The 20,797-nt window shown below is 49.2% G+C and overlaps 1 protein-coding gene across 1 annotated transcript in view; it reads right to left on the reverse strand.

Annotated features, from left to right (window-relative positions):
• Positions 1–20,551, reverse strand: part of FGD5 (FYVE, RhoGEF and PH domain containing 5) — a 124,030-nt gene extending 103,479 nt beyond the window's left edge. The window contains exons 1-2 of the mRNA XM_003906862.5: positions 20,436–20,551; positions 9,488–12,107 (exon numbers count right to left, since the gene is read on the reverse strand). Coding sequence (XP_003906911.4) covers positions 9,488–12,107; positions 20,436–20,448 — 2,633 coding nt within the window. The 5' untranslated portion in view covers positions 20,449–20,551. The remainder of the gene's footprint in view (positions 1–9,487; positions 12,108–20,435) is intronic.
• Between the last annotated feature and the right edge of the window lie 246 nt (positions 20,552–20,797).

Consider the following 20,797-nt stretch of genomic DNA (forward strand, 5'->3'; position numbering starts at 1 on the left):
CTCCAATGGCGTATCTTTCAAGTAAAATCCACATCTTTCACAAGGCCCCTGCCTACCCGACTTCCCATTGCCTTCTGCACCCCACTCACAATGGCTTCCTTACCTCTCTACCAACCCCACAAAGGCCTCCAGCCTCAGCACAAAGGGCCTTTGCCCCTGCTGTTCCCTCTGCCTTGAATGCCCTTCCCCTTGGGATATCTGGTCATCCTTCACGTTTCACTCAAGTTCACCTCCTCAGAGAAGCTTTCCCTAATCACCCTGTCTGAAGTGTGTCTTCCACCAGTCACTTTGTATCACATTGATTTTTTTTTTTCTTCTTTTCCATAAACTATAATTACTGTGTTCACTTATTAGTCTGTTTACTGTCTGCCTGTCCCCAGCACAAGGAGTCTGTTCACTGCTGCATGTGGAGCTCAGAGAGCAGCACCCAGCTCAGAATAGGTGCCTGATACACATCTGTACTCATGGAATGCACGGACTACCAACACAGCTTTCCTCTTTGGCTGTATCCTATGCCTGACAGCCTCATCCCCATTTGAAAAGCTGGGGAAAGTGAGGTCCAAATACCTCAAGGAAATCCAGACTCAAGCTGGAACAAAGACTTCACTCCTCTTCTGGGGCTCAGCTGGTCACGGAGACCTGCTGCTGTCATTTCACCGAAGAACTCCGACGATAAGACTCTCTTCTATTAGCGAGAATTATATTCACACCTCCTACAGGGAGAAACCCTGATTTTATGAAGGTAAAACCACGTTGTGATTAACACTTAATCAGGATCTTATCTACATTACAGCTCTGCAAGGTAAAAAAAAATAGTTGGGGGGTCTTAATAGCATGCTAGTAATGTTACCATGAGTGTGTTCCTGACACGATTTTCTTATTAGGGTCCTTCCATGTAAATTTTATTGCATTTAATTAAAAATTATTGATAAAAGAAACAGCTGCAGATGGTCTTATTTTAAGTCTGAAAATTAAAAACTGAGTATTCTCATCAGTCAATTGCAACAAGAAGCACAGCCACATGCATTAGGATGTGATGGTTTTGAGATTATAATAATTTTCATGGCATTTCTAGGTCCTTTCAGTGAAACTTAATGAAAGCTCTGCATGAGTTCATTTGTCAAAAACATAATAATAAGAAGGCTCCTGGCTTACAGGCAGATATAAAGATACCAATGAATACCACAGCTAAGATATGCCAAAAATCCAGCCACACGGCTCTCAGCACCAATGGAACCAGTCAGCAGGAGGCTTAGCTGCAACTCTGTCACATTCCCACCGAGGATTGATAGCTGAGGCTGTAAATCACCTCGGTTTTACAATGATGTGTTATTTGTTGCTGCAGCGCTGTCTACGGTAGTAAAAAATAAATAAAAGTCAGGTTTCACTCTCAGAGAATCACCTCACAAAATATTTATGCATTCTAAGGATTCTGGGGGTGCACTGACAGGTGGGGAGGACGAAGGAGGGGATGCTTATGCTAGATTTTGTGCTAGATTCCAGAACTGCAATTGCAGTCACTATTCTAGGTCTGGATGGCCCATACAATGACCTCCCCACAACTTTATTGCTTGGCTTGTCTCCTTTACTCTTAAAGACTGAATTCCTATTATTTCTTGCTGTGTCCTTTACTGGAAACCAACTCAAATCTTTTATTTGGACCAGACTGTAAAAGACAAAAGAATGAAAAGAGAAATGCAAAGGCAGATGCAATCTAGCTCTGGAGTTCATCAGCGTTGGAGAACTATGGTTGCTGTGGACATCCTGGTGGCAGAACGCCGCTCCTCCCCTGGCCGCAGCCACAGCCCCAGGTTGGTCATTCTCTCTTGAGGGGACCACTACAACCATCTCTTCACAAATCTCCCGGCTTCCCATCCCTCCATCCCCTCCATTCTCCACCCTGCCAGCAAAGTATCCATGCAATGCATCATCCACACAACGGCGCTCCCCTGTTGAAAATCGCTATGGTCTCCCCCCTGCCCAGGGGATGGCGTACACACTTGTCACGCTGATATACAAGGCATTCTCAGTTGGGCCTGCCCTGCCTTCCCAACTCCATGCACCTGAGCTCCAGCTGAACACTTCAAGGTCCTTTCGAACCTCCAGACTCACACGCAGGCTTTTTCTCTTCCTGGACTGTCTCCATCATGAACTCCTGCTCCCCATCAAGACCCACCTCAGCCGGGTGCGGTGGTTCACACCTGTAATCCCAACATTTTGGGAGGCCGAGGCAGGTGGATTACCTGAGGTCAGGAGCTCAAGACCAGCCTAGCCAACATGGTGAAACCCCATCCCTACTAAAAATACAAAAATTATCCAGGCAAGGTGGTGGGAGACTGTAATCCCCCACTGGAACCTGGGAGGCAGAGGTTGCAATGAGCCAAGATCGTGCCATTGCACTCCAGCCTAGGCAACAGAGTGAGGCTCCATCTCAAAATTTAAAAAAAAGGACCCATCTCAAATATCCTACAGATACTGAAGGCTCCCCTACTGCCCACTCCATAGCCAACTGTACATACCACTAACCAAGCTTTATCACTTTATCACCCCAGGCTCTAACTGCCTCTCTATCCATCTTTCTCCTCAGCCAGCCTAAAAACTCCGGAGGGCAGAGATCGGAGTACCTTTACTACCTAGAACAGTGCAGACAATCAGCAGATACTCAGGGAATGCTAGCAGACTGAGTGAGGGAGCTGGCTGGGATCACTCACAATGCTCTACTGTTACACTCAAAAACGAGAGAGAGAGATGGTGTTTGTGTTTAGTCCTTAAGCCTTTCAACCCCATCTCCTCCACAGAATCATCTTCCCTTTCTGCAGATGATGTGACCTATTTTCCAGAATAAAGGTATCGAGGTACCTTCTGAATGAAGGAAGACATTTTCATTGGAGTCCTATTTCTTGTATGTTCTCTCCTCTTTCTCCTGCCTCCATGTCAAAAGCCTACTTTCCCTGCAGTGTCTACTAAAGTGTCACTTTGTCCATGAAGCCATCCTGCCCGCCTCTGGACTCCTACTCTTAGGGTCCTAAGCCTCTTCTACCTTGCATTTCAGTGACTTGGGTCTAAGTCCTCTTCCTACCCCAAGACTCTCAGTCCACTGAGGCCAGCAGTGGTACCTGGTCCCCCTCTCTCTCCTTCCACACATCACTCCATGCAATCCTTGCCCAAAATGAGTCATTTCACAAACAGCCATCACCAGTGAGCCAACACATTCACCTCCTGGGTCTTCCTGCTCCCTCTCCTCATATGCATGCTGCACAATGTGGCCCAAACACAAACTCCTGGGCATGTAATTCGAGCTGCATTTCAACCATAAGCTGTAACAACCCTGGGCTGGCGGAGCAGAATCCTGAACTGCTCTGTCTGCAATGCACAAGCACACATGAGCTGCTGCCCTGGGTGGGTGGGATCTTCTGAGGTTCTCCTAATGAGCATTTCATCCCAAACAGATGGCATGCTCCAAACCGAGAACTCCTGGTTGCTCCTCGGGCACAGCTGGCCACACAAGGGCAGGGGTCCCCACAGTGGCCTGCAGGAGGGAAAGACATCTGAGTACCTCATTAGCAAGTCCCAGGAAAGCTCGCTGTATTGATGAGTTGCCAACAGAGCGACAAACCCACCAGCCAGCAGAAAAGAAAGGTGTCCTTTCACTTTTCCTTGAGTCTCTTGGACCAATAAGCAATATTAACACTTTGGGGGTGGCTGTGCCACCCTGTCTCTTGCAAGCAGGACACTCAACAGGTTTGGATTAAGAATACCAGAAAATGTGGCAATTTTCGACCACAGGAAACAGGTAGTAGTGGAAACAGCACTGGATTGAAAGTTGCACAGACTTGGGTTCTGACCTTGGTTTGGCCACTTACCATCCATGTGACAGAAGATAGTTCATGTCATGTCATCAAGCCTGTTTTCTCATCTGGAAAATGGGAACTGGAAATTCCTACCTAACTAACTGTAAGTTGTAAGTGAAATAACAACTACAGTCATAATAATAGAGACAGGCAGTTTTACTATGATTATGGAATCATAAAACCCCTAGCCTTGCTGTCTTTGGTGTAGGAGGCAGCTAATGATTCCAAATCAATACTGCTCAGATGTTGCCGGCAGCCCTGAACCTATCTCATGAGAAGTCAGAGGCACAGTTCCTGCCACATCCCATGGCAAAAGCTTGCAAAATTCATGGTCCTGGTTTTCCTGATGTGATGTAAAGCCCTAAACGTTAAGTCAAACACACGCAGAAGAGTCGTTGGGTGTGTATGAGAGAGAGATAGAGACAGACAGAGAGAAATACACAACAAGAGGAACCAGATTCTCCCTCCCAGATTCCATACCTCAGGGATCAAACTCAAATCCTGCATCCCCCACTATGTGACCTCAGTCATGTCACTTAGTAACAGCTAATGCTTACTGATCATTTTACCATGTGCTGTATTAACTCCTGTAGTCTTAATGACATTCCAAGGCAGGTACAATGATCATCTCTGTTTACAGATAAGGACACTGAGGTACAGAGAGGTCAGAAACTTGTTCTAGGTCACAAAGACAGTAAGTGTAGACCAATACCCAGGCAGCTTGGCTCCAAAGCCTATGTGCTTAGCCGTGGTGCTTTCACAGGCTCTCCTCGGGCCACAGTGTCCTCATCTGTAAACAGAAAAAGCTATCATAAATGTGTCAAGAACAATATGTACTAATAGATGAGGGCAGTGGGGAGAGGGGCAGAGGGGGAGAGGGGAAGAAGAGGAGAGGCAGAGAGGGAGAGAAGGACGGAGGGGAAGAGAGAGAGAGAGAGAGAGAGGAGAAAAAACCAGTGCAGCAACATGTGCATGGTATAATCTGGGTGATGGGCACATGGGCGTTCACACTAAAACTCTTAACTTCTCAACAAGTGTGAACATTTTCATAACAAAATGTTGGGGAAAAGTGGCCTCAGGGATCTGTGCTGACGTATAACGCTGACGGCTATCATGTAACACACAAACATATGATGAAGATTTAAATGAGACATTTAGGACAAGTGAGTTTGTGTTGTGTTTTGCATAAAACAGGTATGTAATGACTGTATACAAAGCACCCAGCACTGTGTTGCTAAAAACAGGTATTTAATAAATGATATTTCTCACTGCACTCCAGCCTGGGCAACAGAGCAAGACTCTGTCTCAAAAAAAAAAAAAAAAAAAAAAGATATTTCTTTCCCCTTGTGAGGCTCAAAATCACCAACTCATCAGTATACATTTATTAAACTTCTAGTGTATAACCAACATATCAAGGTGCTATTGGATATTCAGACGTGAAGACTGGGTTCCCCTAGCCAAGACTATTGGTCAGTGACTTAGGACCTAAGACAGCCTATCTGGAAACTAAGGATGTTGGACTAGACCTCTGCTGAAAACTTTTTTTTTTTTTTTAAGTGAGAGTCAATTCAGGGAAAAAAGAACGCTTCAGGGATACACTTCATTTAATTTTTCTTTTCAATCAGGTCTGCTTTGTCACCCAGGCTGGAGTGCAGTAGCGTGATGATAGCTCAATGTAGCCTGAAATTCCTGGCTCAAGTGATCCTCCCGCCTCAGCCTCCTGAGCAGTTGGGACTAAGGTGCGTACCACCATGCCCGGCTATTTATATATGTGTGTGTGTGCATATATACATATGCACATATGCACACACACACACTATGTTGTCCAGGCTGGTCTCAAACTTCTGACTTCAAATGATCCTCCTGCCTTGGCCTCCCAAAGTATTGGGATTACAGGCATAAGCCACTGCACTCAGCCTAGGTATACATTTTAAACTAAAGAATGATAAAACCTTCTTTTGTATACCATTGAAAAAATGGACACAGGTAATACATTTTTTTTATAAAAGACTGGTAACAATATTACCATAGCTACTAACATGCTACTATCTGTGCAAATCTCAAAGGAAGTAACTACACAGAAGAAACTTTACAATCATCCATTAGACCCTGAGCTGCTGCTCACTCAGTTTCAGGGTCACTAAGGGCTCTCTGAATTCTATTATATGCTGTTTCTTGAAGGGAGACACTTTTAGTAGAAAAAGGGCTTGGATTTAAATAACACGGAATCACACCATGAGACAGTTACTCCGTTCTTAGTCCTTTTGGATTCTTCTGGTTTTGCCAGGTAGAAAGTCTCCACGTGGCGCACACATGTCTTTAACACCTCTCCCTGTTTAACGAAGAGACCAGGCTTCCAGTTCCCAGCCTTGGCAAGGAATCACCTCAAGCTAGTCTTTACCCGTGTTGTTTTACTGTTCTATCTTATTTTTACAATTGCCTTCTATTTATGGCAACTGATACTGTTTTTCCATTTCCCAATAGTGACAAAAAGTTTCCGTTACATTTTTCTAAATAAAAAAGATGTGCTGATTTAAAGAAAAATAATAAGTCAAAGTATAGGCAGTATAATGGAAATGGTAAATGCAGTCCAGGAAAGGTGAAAGGTTGAGAAATACACAACTGCTCCAACCTCACCATTTTACAGATGGGCAAACTGCGGCCCAGCCTCTTCCAAGGTCCCATAACAAGTGCGGGGACCTTAGGCTTTGAATCCATGTCTGGTGCACTGACCTGCCTTCAGTTAGAGCTATGGGTATTTATTTTGGCTTCTTCCTCTAATCCTCACACTAAAGCAAGGTATGGGGCAGGACAAGTAGCAGAAAGAGGAAGGAGCTGCCTCCCCACCCTCTCATCCCATCCAACTCCAAGTACCCCTGGGCACAGGTCTCAGATCAGCAGCACCCCCTCCACTCTGTACTCAAAGCCCCCATTCAGGCAAACAAGCAGGGTCCCCCAGCCCCTCGGCAGTCACTCATGCCTCTCGGCAATATGAGTCTCAAACCTCCCTTGCCCAGACCTGCTCCAGCCCAAAGTGGGGATTTTTCTCCCCCTTTGCTTTCATCTGTTTCATGCAGGAAAGCGGAAGAAAGCTTTGCTCACTGATTGATGTCCAAGAGGATGTGGTTCCTGCATGGGAGATTTATCCCAGTCAGTCTGGCCTTTGGCGAAACGGCATCAGAGTGGTGCAACCGTGCTTTTGAAATTCAGAGTCTAACAGTTCAAGACACTCAACCAAGGCCCTAGACTGTAGCATCAAATGTGAGCTAATGCAAAGAAAGCACCTAGCACAGTGCTTGGCACACAGGAAGCAGTCACGATCCAGGAGCTTTAGCGTTGTCTTAGATATTTTGTTCCCTATTGTCATAACTGTCTGGATGAAAAGGCCTTTTTGTTCTGTTTTTGCACAAAGTACAGATCAAGGCAACAGGTCCTTCACATATAGCCAAGCAGCCTGTGCACTGCACCCCCCAGGTAGCACCATACATAGACCAAAAGGTGAAGAACTTACCCTTGGGATTGTACGGTGGACAGCCTGCACAACCCGACCTGGTATTCCCTCACATAATTCACTACAAATTCCTGATCCAGAAGTCAAGAAGTCTGGGTTTGGACACTGATTTCTCCAGTAACTTACTGAGAGATCTTACGCAAGTGACTTTTCCTCTCTGTGTCATAGTTTCCTCTTCTGGAACAGGACTTGTGTCTGAAGTTTCCTCCAGCTATAAAATTCTGTGATTCTACAGAGGCAGATTTCGATTTTTGAAGGGCTGTTGTAAAAAAGATGAAATAAGCTCCCTCACCTGGCTTGAGAGAGAAGCGCCATGAGTTGGGGAGGGATATTAGAGAGGAACAGTATATGCCTCAGTCAGAAAGAAACTCTTCTTCATGATCAGAGTACCCAGCACCCGATGAGGCAGCACTGGGAGTGATGGGTTCCCTGTGGCTGGAGGATTTCAAGTACACTGGGTAAGCACCTGTTAGAGGTGAGCAGTCTCTTCCAGCACAGAGTTTATTGTTGCAAAGCTTGGTTCTGCTTTCCTCAGTGCTAGGAGGCACTCGGCCGGGGACAGGTCTTGTCCACTCACACCGATTGTTATTAATGCAATGAACTGTTGGCTCTGCCTCTCTACCCCTCTTGCAGCTCGCACGAGTCCACATTCTCCAAATTTAACTCAGTCCCTCGGGCTGTGCTGGTGTTTACCTTTGCTCTAGCAAACAAATCTTTTCATCCTAGAAAGAACTAATAAATAAATCGTCTTACCCAGACTTGGGATAGGGAGAAGATGGAGCCAGGATGGGGAACCATGAAAAATACTCAAGAGAATTATCCATGCAAACACTTCCTAGCAGCTCTACTCCAACAACAGCTAATGCTAATTGCAAATCATCCTTACCTAGGCAAGACTGCAGGTCCCCTAGGAATTCCTAGCAACAACAGCTGTGTAGGACTGGTTTAAGTTTCTGCACGTGAGGGAAAAGAATCACAGGGTTTCTTTTAAAATCACAACCACTTTGGTTTTTCGTTAATTCAGATCAGGTGGCCCCAAACAGTGCAGATAGTTTAGGGCAAACTGCATCCCATTTAAGTTGTGTCCACAATTCCACGAGGAACGGCAAGATTTGGCAATTATCCACTTGGGATGATCAATGAGGGGCATTCAGTCAGTCTTGGGAAGGTAGGGTCAGAACACCCCCACTGTTGTTCAATAACTTCGGTGTCTCACTCTCACTTCCAAAGTGAATCAATTAAAAAAAAAAAAAAAAAAAAACAAGCTTGGATGTAGCTCTTCAAGACTTCCATTCAGAAATGTAGCTCAGGGCACCATCAGCTCTTTAAACCATTTAAATAGTCTTTTCTAGTTCCCTGTTGCATACAGTGTATATTTACTCAACAAAAAGGTATCAATCCGAATTTAGGGTATTTTCCTGATGTGAAAGATATTTAGTTTGGCAAGATTCCAGAACCTTCTCTCTTGGTGACTGTCTCAGAGAGGAGTAGCAAAGCCACCTACCTAGGAGATAATGAGAACTGTCTCCCAAATAATGTAAACAAAAATGCTCTTACATGTACCATATTTGGCATTTTATACACTGCTTTCACACAGAATATCTACTCTGATTTTCTTTTGTTTTGAGACAGTCTCGCTCTGTCACCAGGCTGGAGTACAGTGGCGCGATCTCGGCTCACTGCAACCTCCGCCTCCCAGGTTCAAGCGATTATCCTGCCTCAGCCTCCCAAGCAGCTGGGACTACAGACGCACGCCACCATGCCCAGCTAATTTTTGTATTTTTAGTAGAGACGGGGTTTCACCATGTTGACCAGGATGGTCTCAATCTATTGACCTTATGATCTGCCCGCCTCGGCCTCACAAAGTCCTGGGATTACAGGCGTGAGCCATGGCACCCGGCCTTACTCTGATTTTCTTAAACCCCCTACCGTGAGGTAGCATGAGTCCCATCTCACGGATGAAGTAACTGAGGCTCAGAGATACAAAGCCCCTCACCCCAAGTCAACACAGCTAGTAAGAAACAGAGCCTGAGGCTGGAAAGCAAGTCCATCTGTACCTCACACCCATGCTGCCTCTTGGATAGTTACAGCTGTCGAACAAGAAAGGAAAAAGAACGTCAGGTACCTTTCCACGTCCTGGTCTGCGCTCTGCTGTTTGCTCTCAAAGGCGTTGAAGCTGCTCATGTCCACGTAGCCATCATTTTCGTTTGCTGTGGACAGGGCTCTGCTCTGATCTTCAAACAGCTTCGTGAACGCGCCAGCCCTGGCAGGTCTCCGGGGTGGAATCTGGATATTCTCATAGTCCGAGTTCATGGCTGGAATGTTCTCATAGTCTGAAGTGTCAGCGCTGGGGAAGGAGATGGACCGTGGCTTGGTCAGTGGCAAGGGCAGGAAGGGTGGCCGGGAGCGGTCTTCGAAGGACTCCACTCTGGACACCGTCCTGCTGAAGGGAACACCTTTCCTCTTGCCATCTCTATAAAAGATGAGGGAGGAGGGGGATTCAGAAGCCCGGAGCTTCCCAGTCCGAGACTTAAGCTGAGGGGAGTTACTGAGGCTTCTCCGGTCAACTTCCAGAATCCTGGAAGGCCCGTGGTAGCTGGATTCTGAAGAGGACCTAGAGGAAGACACGTTCACATCCACGTGCAATTTGTTCTCGGTCTTCTTTTTAAATGTCAGCGCCAGGAACCGCTTAAAGGATGACTTCTTCTTCTTGCACTTGTCTGCGGAGTCGCTCTCGATCAGGAGCGAGGGAGAGCTCTTTGTGATGGGCTTCTTGGTGATGCAGGCCAGGTCAAAAGGAGGTGGGATGTCGACCATGGAAGAAGGTGTGGAGGTGCCGCTGGACGGAAGGTGGTTTCTCTGGGAGAAACTCCCAGAGGAGCCAATCACACACGACAGAGAGAGATTGTCCTCTTTCCTCTTTATCCTATGGTCATCCAGCCCTGACCCCTCAGGCTCCTGGTACACGGAGACCGGAATCTCTCGGCCTTCCACGGAGAACGACCGAGGGTATAAAGTAAAGGCCCTGGGCTTTGCTGGCAAGGCCCTGCTGGCTTCCAGGGGCTTCCCCTCCAATGACAAAAGCGTCTTTCCCACTTCCTCTGTGGCACCTCCAATGCCAGGGACTGACGAGCCTGCCTCAGGTCCGGTTTCTTCAGGGACGGTTTCTGGGACATAGCCAGCCACCTTCCCAGAGTGGGGCCGGGTCCTCGTGCTGGTGTTCTTCCTGTCTGCAGAGACCAGGCCACCCTCTGACTCACAGTTCATTTCTTCTTTCGAGCCATAACCACCCAGGGCGTCCGATGCAGCCTGCCCTCCTTCTCCAGGGGCCGCCTGACCCGGCAGGCCCACTCCCATCACATAGGGGTTGGCCAGTGCATCATCCAAGGCCTCCTCCTCCAGTACGACCACCACATCAGGGGCTGCTGCTCCACCCTGCACAGAGCCACACGAAGGCCCCACCACGGGGTTCTCCTCCGCACACAGCCCCGACTTTGGTGCCTGCTCTGATTCTAAACCTTCCGCTGATTCAGAAAGAGAAGAACAGCTCTTGCTGCAAAAAGAGGTGCTCTCAGTTGGGAAGAACTCATAGGGGCTTCCTGTTAGGGAAGTCACAAAGTCCTCTGTGCAGTCATTCTCAAAAGGGACGATCTGGCAGCTCTCCTCGGTGGGCTCATCCTGTGAGTGGTCCTCCTGGGTGGCAGCTGCCACTTCTTGGTTGGTTTCCTCCTCGTGGTCAGGTGGTTCACCGAGGTCGACCTGTTCCCCACCTGTGACACCCATGGCCTCTTCACATCCCTCCTCAAGAACCTCAGGGCCGTCTGTGGCCGTCTCTGCCTCCTGGATCCCCGTGGCCGGCTCCTCCTTCTCAGGGGGCTCCTCGCTGGCTTCCTCAGCATCCTGTCCCATGTCCTCCATGGGCCTGTCAGAATCCAAACCCTCATCTGCCCCTGCTGGGTCTGTGCTGGCACAGCCTTCCCCATTATCCTCCTCTGCCTCGCCAGGGGTGTCGGGGGGCTCGTGCTCCTCTCCATGGATGTGAGGCAGGAGGTCACTCTGGAAGACTGCCTCTCCAGCCCAAGAATCACCGTCCTCCAGGCTGCACTCCCTGTGTGGCTGCACCAGCTTCTCTTCCTCCTCACTTCCGGACACCTGCTCCAGTGTCCCTGGTTCATCAGCGCAGCCCTCCCCTTCATCCTCAGGAGCGAGGTCTGTGCCTTCCTCACCGTCCCTGCTCAGCACTCCTGCCCCTGGAGCAGCAGGGGCCACCAAATCCTCACCAGCTCCCGCCCCATCCAGGCCACATGCCTCGCCTCCCGCCTCATGCTCCTCTTCCTCTTCTCCAGAGGCCTCCGGAGACATCACGGCTTCATTTCCCACACTGCCCCCATCCTTGGGTTCATCCTCCCTCAGCGGAGCCCTGGGGACTACGATGTAATCCTCGTCAGTCTCTGACTCAGAGCACTTCGGGATGGACCGGGGCCCTTCATCAAGCCCCCTGTCTACACAGAGCAGCCGCCCGTTGCTGCATTTGTTCAAGCTGTCATTCAGGTACACACTGGCTCTCCACTCGTTTGGGGCAGTCAGCCTGGGCTTGGGGGCGATGGGGGGCTTCGGACCCCTGAACATGGAGTTTGGACTGTGAAGACTATCGGGCCTGGGTGAGGAAGGGAATTTGGGCACAGTCACTGGCGTCAGTGGACTGGTAGTCTTTGGCTTGGGAGCAACAGGTGGTTTTGGCGAATCTAGAGGACAAAAATAGAGAAAAGGAGAAAAAGTACAATTAACTTTATTTCCATTCAGAGTCTCCTACACACCACTTGCTGGGGACATTGCAGATGGTTCCATCCGCCCATGTGAAGCCCACCTCCCGTGCTTCGTGTTAGGCTTATGCCCTCCACCAGAATCTTTAAAACCCCTTGATTTTCCACTAAAGATTCATTCTGCAAACAAGGTGAACAGACCTTTGTTCTACACACAGCCAACTAATGAAAATCAACCAAATGAAATCCTGCGCTCCTCAAATGAAGTGTCCGGGTCAGTGCATTCATTCATCCAGCAGCTACTGATAAACACTTTCTATGAGCCAGCGACCACGAGAAAAGGCTGAACTTGCCGTCACCCTCCCTGCTGCCCTCATGGAGCTTCCATTGCCCCCATTCTACAGCTACTCCATTGGGTACCCACTAGCTACACACATAGCACTGCAGACGGCAGGGTCTCCTAGGGTCAAGAGAAGACAGACTCTGCTGAGAACTCACTGTTCAGTTAGAATAACTGGAGGGTAGAGCCAGGGACCCTTGGACTATTATGACTGAAGAGCTGCCATCTCATCCCTTCATGAATGACACTCCAAAGGTTTGAAACAGTGATGTGTGCTTCTGCTGGGGGTCACGTCTGGAATCTGTATGCTTCAGGACTGTGTCCAGCCAGGCCTACACCCAAATTTCATGGGAGAAATTATATAGTACTTGCCAACATGGATATCTGCAAAAGGCCTCTTCCCTGTGGATGCTGAGGACCTACTGACCATGGCAGAATAAAAGATGTGGTGGAGACTACAGTGCAACAGGAATTAGAGAAGCATGGGCTGCTGTGGCCAGGGAAGACCTCTTGAAGAAGGTGACATTTTAACTAAGATTTGCAGGATAGGAAGGATCTAGAGAAGGGGAACAGTCAAATGAGTGGTTGCCAACTTTTGAGCTCAGCATCTCTCTGCCACAAGACTGCCCATGCCTCCTCCCTGGCTTCCCTGTCACCTGCCTGGTCCCCTAAGCTCCCTTGCATACTGCGGGCATAGAATCCATCTCCATCCCAACATCTCTGCTTCAAAAGTACTGCCTGGATCCCCACCACTCATGGATTAGGACTCCCACGTTTCCCCTTCAGCATGGTCTAATCTCCCAGCTCCATTCCCACTAAGGCTTGGGTATGACACAAGTGGCCTCAAAATAACAGCCTGGCTCCTAACAGGAGGGAAGATGAAGCAGACTGCCAGGAGGAGGTCTCTGCCAGTGAACTCTTCTCTTCCCATGCATGTTAGGCCCACTTTTGTCCTTGAAGCACCTAACACCACTAATCTCTAATCCAGGGCTGTCCCTGGTATGTGAGCCACATATATCACTACATAGGTAATTTTAAATTATCTTATAGGCACGTTAAATATAAATGGGCAAGGCTGGGTGTGGTAGCTCATACATGTAATCCCAGCACTTTCGGAAGCCAAGGCGGGCTGATCACTTGAGGTCAGGAGTTCGAGACCAGCCTAGTCAACATGGTGAAACCCCGTCTCTACTAAAAACACAAAAATTAGCCAGGTGTGGTGGCACATGCCTGTAGTCTCAGCTACTCAGGAGGCTGAGGCAGGGGAATCACTTGAACCTGGGAGGCAGAGGTTGCAATGAGCCGAGATTGAACCACTGCACTCCAGTCTGGGTGACAAGAGCAAAACTCCGTCTCAAAAAAAAAAAAAAAAGATAAAAGTAATTTTAACAATATATTTTATTGGACTCAAAATATCCAAATATTATTTCAATATGTAATCAATATATAAAATGTATTAATGAGGTGTTTGGCATTCTTTTATTACTAAGTGTTCCAAACCGAATATGCATTTCACATTTGCAGCACATCTCAATTCAGACTAGCTACATTTTACATGCTCCCTAGCCACATGTGGCTGGTGGCTACCGTACTGTGCAGCACAGCTCTAACTGGTTTAGACTTCTTCATGGGACTGTACCACTGGCACCTCAATTTCAGTATTTCTGAAGCCAAAGTTGGTGTCAGTGCCAATGGATTTAAAGGTTAAAATAGCCACTGCATCAAACCTATAATCCACACCATTTCATCCACATCAATGCCCAGGCCAACCACCGACATCCATACAACGACCCAGAATCTTCTAGAAATAGTGACTATCAAACTCCTTGTTTCCATACACAGTCAAGTGCGTCCTAGTTTAGAAAAATATCTATCCAAATTAGTGAAAAACAAAAAATTGGAGCTTAAAATGATACGCTTCAGCTACCTGTCAGGGTGGGGTAACAGAGGGAGCCTTTGGAGCCTGGCTGATCTGGGTCAAATCCTGACTTTGCTACTTATCAGCTATGAAACTCAGCCTCAGTTTCTTCATCTGTAAAATGGGTGCCACAAAGCACCTACCCTCAATGGTTGTTTTAAAAATTAAAGGCTACATAATATATAAAAAAGGCTCAATAGCAGGCCTTCACATAGAAATACTCAATAAATAATAGCTGTTGTTCAGATAAAGTCCATCTTTGCCTACCCCAGATCTTCCCTTGGCTGAAGTCTTGCTCTACACCGATACACTACGTAATATGAACTTCACACTGTCAACATTGGGTGGCAGGCATTGGCGCAAAATTATTCTTTGGGGGTGGGACTCTCATTTCTCATCCTTAACAGGTGGGCATTTCACATGGGTGCCATGAGACGTGATAAAGGGACAGGTGGACCATGAAAAATGACCATCACCTTGGCTACATCACCCCCTCCCACCCAGTCCTTCATCCAATCAAGCTATTGATCTTCAGGCACTGTCTCCTAGGCAAAGGTTATGGTGGGTGTCTGAGGCATGATCCTGCAGGAAAATGCCTTCCCCACAGGAGCCTCTGGGAATGGCAAACACTCAGCACCTGTCCTGTGCTCCCAGCCCCAGGCGCAGAGTGCTTCAGCCACACCCCCTCTGAGATCAAGGCAAGCCAAAACCAGAAAGCCTTCATCTGACCCTCAATGAAGGATGAGGAAACTGAGGCACAGAGAGAGTGAGTGACTGGTGTGGGGCTACCCGGCAACTCCAGAGCAGAGCTGTGGTAGAACCTGCGTTTCCTGCTTTCTGGTGTTGTCACCTGACCCTCTGCCATCCCCTTTTTGCCACAGAGTGTTTCCTCTATGATGGAGACTCAGGGGTCCCAGCATCTAGTGAGGCAGAGAAGGATAAAATGCAGGGAAACTAAGTCCAGGGTGACCAGAAACAGCTGGGCAGTTAAAAAATGTATGTAAGCCGGGCGCGGTGGCTCACGCCTATAATCCCAGCACTTTGGGAGGCCGAGGCGGGCGGATCACGAGGTCAGGAGATTGAGACCATCCTGGCTAACACGGTGAAACCTCGTCTCTACCAAAAATACAAAAAATTAGCCGGGCATGGTGGCGGGCGCCTATAGTCCCAGCTGCTTGGGAGGCTGAGGCAGGAGAATGGCGTGAACCCGGGAGGCGGAGCTTGCAGTGAGCCGAGATTGCGCCACTGCACTCCAGCCTGGGCAACAGAGCAAGACTCCATCTCAAAAAAAAAAGTACGTAAGGCTGGGTCCAGGGCTCAGAACTACCAACTGACCAGAAAGTGAACAACTAGCTTTAATTTGCTACCATTCAATTTCTCTTAGTCTAATTCCACTAAATACATCTTGATTGAGTGCCAACTAAGTGCCAGGCCCTCATCTAGATTCTTTGGATGCATCAATAATTGTAACAAAGCCCCCAGACTCAGGGACCTTGTATTAAGAGATGGTGGGAGATATGCAAGAGAAAGGGTAAGTACATTACATATCATATGCTGGATGATGATAAAGTCTATGGAAAATGATTAGGAGTATTTTTTTTTTTTTTTTTTGCAATTTTAGATAGAGTGACCAGCATAGGCTTCACTGAGAGGACATGTGAGCAAAGACATGCAAGTGGTGAGGAAAGCTAGGACTCACTTGGCATCCAAGAAACAGCGAAGAGGCCAGCATGGCCAGAGGGGAGCGAGTGATCAAGCAGGAGAAGCAGACGAGGCTAGAGGAATCATAGGAGGGTGCAGATTATGCAGGGCCTTGTAGACCATGGCAGGACTCGGGCTTTGACCCAGAGTGATGTGGGAAGCCACTGCAGGATTTTGGGCAGATGGACATGCACATTCTGCCTAATATGTTGAAATAAACTGAAATGGTGAGGAAGGAAGCAGGGAGACCAGTGAGGAGACTCCTGCAATCAAGAGATGATGGAGGCTTGGACCAGGCTGAGGTGAAAAGAGGTCAGATCCTGAACAGAAAGGGAGAGCTGAGGGGATCTGCTGACCATATGAATGTGGGGTGTAAAAGAAAGAGAAAAGTCAAGAACGACACCAAGGTTTTGAGTCTGAGCAACTATGAAGGTGAAGTTTCTGCCAACTGGAACAGGAAAGACTGTAGGTGCTGGGGAGGGAAACCCAGAATTTCAGTTTGCACGGGTCAAACTCCAGTCACAGTCACCTATTATACACCCTGGTGGAGATGTCAAGCAGCTGGAGATGTGAAGCAGGCTATGGCTTCTGAAGATAGGTCTGACTAGAGGTCACCATCATAGAGATGGAAGTTAAGGCAGGAGCCTGATGAGATAACCAGAAGACAGAGAAGAGGACAGGGCCAAGGAGGGAGCTCTGGGGGCCCCAGCCAGCAGAAATGAGGGTGCAAACAGATCAAGAATATGAGAGCATCCAGCTCTGCCCCCTCCTACTCACCCGCCTCACAAAAGGGAGCCAGATGGAGCTCCTGACCTCAGCATCATGTTATCTGGGTCTAAGCGCAATTCTGCCTACAGAAGACCCAGAAAAGCAAGAGCACTGAGTGTAGGTTGAAGGACAGGAGGATATTCACAATTAAAAAACAGGCTCCACCTGCATACAGCATTCCAGGGAACTTTAAGGTATGCTGAGCTTTAGGGTATGGTAGGGCGAAACTATAGGCTAAATCAAAGCCGCAGTTTCCTCCTCTGGATTTGCTGTCCAGAACCCAGCATGGATGTAGCTGACAGACCTTCTGGGCTCTCCTGAGTTCCTCTGGAGAAGGCTATGGTGTGAACCTTCCCTCTCCTTGTATCACGGAGCCTGGGGGTCAGTCCCTCCTCACCCTGAGTTACTAATGCCCAGGGCCTCCTGGCAATTTGCTATGCCTGAGGATGACTCAAACTCCAAACACCCTTTGAGCCAAGATGCCGGGAGTTAACTAGGGGGTGGGAGAATCACACTGACAGGAGGAAGAGATTTTTAACAGCTTCTAGTGATAGAAATAATCCCCAGCCAGCCCCCTGGTACCAGTTTATATTTTCTCTCTCTATTTTAATTAAATATCTGTCACTCACATGTTCGTGCTTGTTTCTCCCTTGTCGGCTATGTAGAAGTTCAATTAGCAGGGGTATTGGGAGGAGCACGGGGTGGGGAGCCAGGAGCCCCGATCTTCACACCTGGCTCTGCCTTAACTGGAGGTGTGATCTTGGGCAAGTCCCTTCCCCTTTCCAGGCCTCAGTTTCCCCATCTGTAGAGTGAAGGGACTGGACCAAAGAGTCAGTCTGGTTTGCTCTGGCCGACCACAGCCTTCTAAACTCCTGGCTCTTCTTAAGACATCCTCTGACATCCCATCTTCAGTTACAAAGTCTGTTTCAGCTGCAGTTCACTATACTCCCCCTGGAAGTCTCATAACCATATGTTGCAAGAGTAATTATCTTCCAATTTCACCTTCCAATTACATCTTAATGTAACTTTCATTCCTGGGTGCCTGCTGGAATGTCCAAGCCAAGCCTGATGATTTCTAATTAGGCTGCTATTAGGCTGGTCCAGTGATCCACGACAGGGCACTACCAGCAAGACAGCACAGGACAGCGTGGGAAGAGGCTCAGGAAGGCTGCGCTTCCATGCCAGCTCTGCTATACATTGGCTCTGTGATCTTGGGCACATCATTTTGCCTCTCCGAGCCTCAGTTTCCTTTTTGGTAAAATGACGAAATACCCCGTTTTTTCATAGGGCTGTTGAGAAGTTCAGGAAAATAACAGACATGATGTCTAATAAAGTCGACTGGCAAACATTTCCTACACCCCTACTACGTGTTAGGCACTGGATAAAAAAGCAGGCTCTCAGGCTGGACAGTCTGTGTTTCAATCTTGTCTCAGCCCTTCAATAAGCCAGTGACCATAAAATCTCTGCACCTCAATTTCACCATCTATAAAATGGGGATGGCAATGGTACTCACCTCATAAGGTGACTGTGAAAACTAAATAAACTGACAGAAGTAAAACACCTAAAAGCAATACCAAGTCATAGTAAGTACCCAATAAATATTAGCTGGTATTCACTGGTTGCTATGCGACAGACACTGTTTTTTCTAGGCACCTTATATGTTTTAGTCTATTTAATCTTAACAACCCCGTTTTTCAGATAAAGAAACTGAGGTGTAGAGAGGTTAAATAATCTGCTTAAGGTCACATAACTAAGCATATGATGGTTCTGAGATTCAGCCCTATGGAGTCTGTGAACCACCAAACCACGTGATCAGGAAATTCAGACCATGGTGCATGGTCTGAATGTGAGGCTGGTATCATTACCATCACATTGAAAAAGGAACCAGGTTTACACTGAAGACAAATTACAGGAAGGCTGAAACCAAGAGTGACAACGACTAAGATTTCCTGGGACCAAACCTGCTTCTAAGTTTATTCCAACTCACTCCATCCCCCAGATTCTCAGAGAAGGGAGGGTCTGCCCAAGCCTCATGCAGGAAAACGTGGGAAAACTGGAGTCGCTCTCACCATTGTTACAACGCGAGTTTTATTAGGAGTGTAGGAAGAAGCTAGCCTGGCTCTGTTCAGGCCATGCCAGCACAGGCAGGAGGCAACCTCCTTTCCAAGCAGTGGCTGGCTGGGCTCTGGGCCTCTGTTGCCACCTCTTCCATTCCCGAAAAGTGGCATCCCCGATCCTGCTCCCCAATTCTGTGACCCACACTCACTAACTGTCCAGGTGTCTATATGCCCAGCAGTAACAGGGCCTGGACACGGGAGGTACTGCCACACTTTCAGACTGTCTGAACGCGCAGCCTGCACCTCACTGCTAAAACAATGACTTTTTTTCATTAAAAAGATTTTTAAAAGAAAAAATCCTACACACACACACACACACACACACACACACCAGCAGGATATGGTTCCAAGACAGCCAAAATGGTGGCTTCCTGTTTCTTTAGGGATGTGTGTTTTGGAGTATGGCTTTGGACAAGGGTGTTGGTCGGGGAGCGGGCTGCCTTCTACTAAATTCTGTGAGAAAAAGAAAATAGAGTGGTGATTGCTCCTTGGCAGGCAGATGAAGTTAGCTGGGACTGTTCCCTTGCAAACTCTCATCTTAAGGGAACTTTCTGCGCTCCCCGTAGATGGAGTTGGGAATCCCGAGGACTGGGTTTCAGGCACCACCCATCTCCGAGTCTCACTTTCTAAATCCGTTAAATGGCACTACTCTGGAGGGATCCCTGCGATTTCAAACACATTTTGATTTCACGGAATCTCTGAACTGCAGGGATGAGCTGAGGGAGTCAAATTCATAGAGCAGGAACACGACGGACTGGGGGTGGGGGAACGTGGAGAGGCTCAGCGCGGCGGCCAGGAGTGTCCCCTTGGAGTTGGGTCCCCCAGGAGAGGCACGATGAACGTCCCCGGCCAGGGCGCTGCGAGGGAGGGGTGCGCTATAGGGGGATTAATTTAAGGCTTTATAGGCTCATCTGGAGAGTGAGCTCCAAGCCTCGGGGTCTATGGGGAGCGAAGGGAGCAGGAATCCTCGTTCCCGTGTGCCAAGTACTGAAGGACTGGGAACTGGTCCCGGAGTCGGGGAGAGCTCCGGACGGGTCCCGTGGGTCAGGTGTGGCCCCTGATAGATGAGCAAGGACCTGTCCGGGACGGTGGGGAATGGAGGGCAAAGGTTTTGGGGCCCGACCAAGTCGCTTTTGCGAAAGGGGCGTCTTTCTCCGTTGCGGAAGGGACAGTCACTCCGGAGACCGCCGTGGGAGTGGGGTACTGGCGCGCACGGCAAGGGCGCGGCCTCGCCAAGGCGGAGAAGGTCCCCGAGGCAGGGCGCTTCGGACGGGGGCCCCCGATTCTCAGCCTCCTCGGCGAGAGGACCCCGGAGCCGCGCACGCTTTGGCCGAGGCCGAGCGGCACGGGAAGGTCAGGGTATTTCGGGCAGCTTGCCCCGGGCGCCCCGGCAGCTCCAACTTGGAGAGCCCGGCCAGGGTCCCTCGCGCTCGTGCCTCGGCGCCGGAGGTCGCCGGGCCTCCTACCTGCTCTGTTCATCTTCAGCGCGCGGGGCCAGGGCCGCCGTCCGCGCGTCAGTCCGTCCGCGGGTCCCAGTGCGACTCCGCACACTGCCTCACTCCGCGGCCGCCCCGCGGGGCCCGCACCCCCTGGCGCCCGCGCGGCCCCGGCGCGCCTCGGACTCCGCGCGGCGCGCAGGGCAGTAGGGGCGCGGGGCGTGAGCCTCCGGGGCGGGGCCGCCGGGCGGGGGTGCGGGGCGGGGGCAGCTGGGGGAGGAGGAGGGGGCGCGATCGCGGGGGCGGCGGCTGGGGCAGCGCGGGGCGTCGCGTCCGCTCCTGGCTCCTGGCTCCCGGCGCGCTGCGCTCTGGCCGCCGCGCCTCCGCCTGAG

Source organism: Papio anubis, chromosome 2 (assembly GCF_008728515.1).
Source record: "Papio anubis isolate 15944 chromosome 2, Panubis1.0, whole genome shotgun sequence".
Lineage (NCBI taxonomy): Eukaryota > Metazoa > Chordata > Mammalia > Primates > Cercopithecidae > Papio > Papio anubis.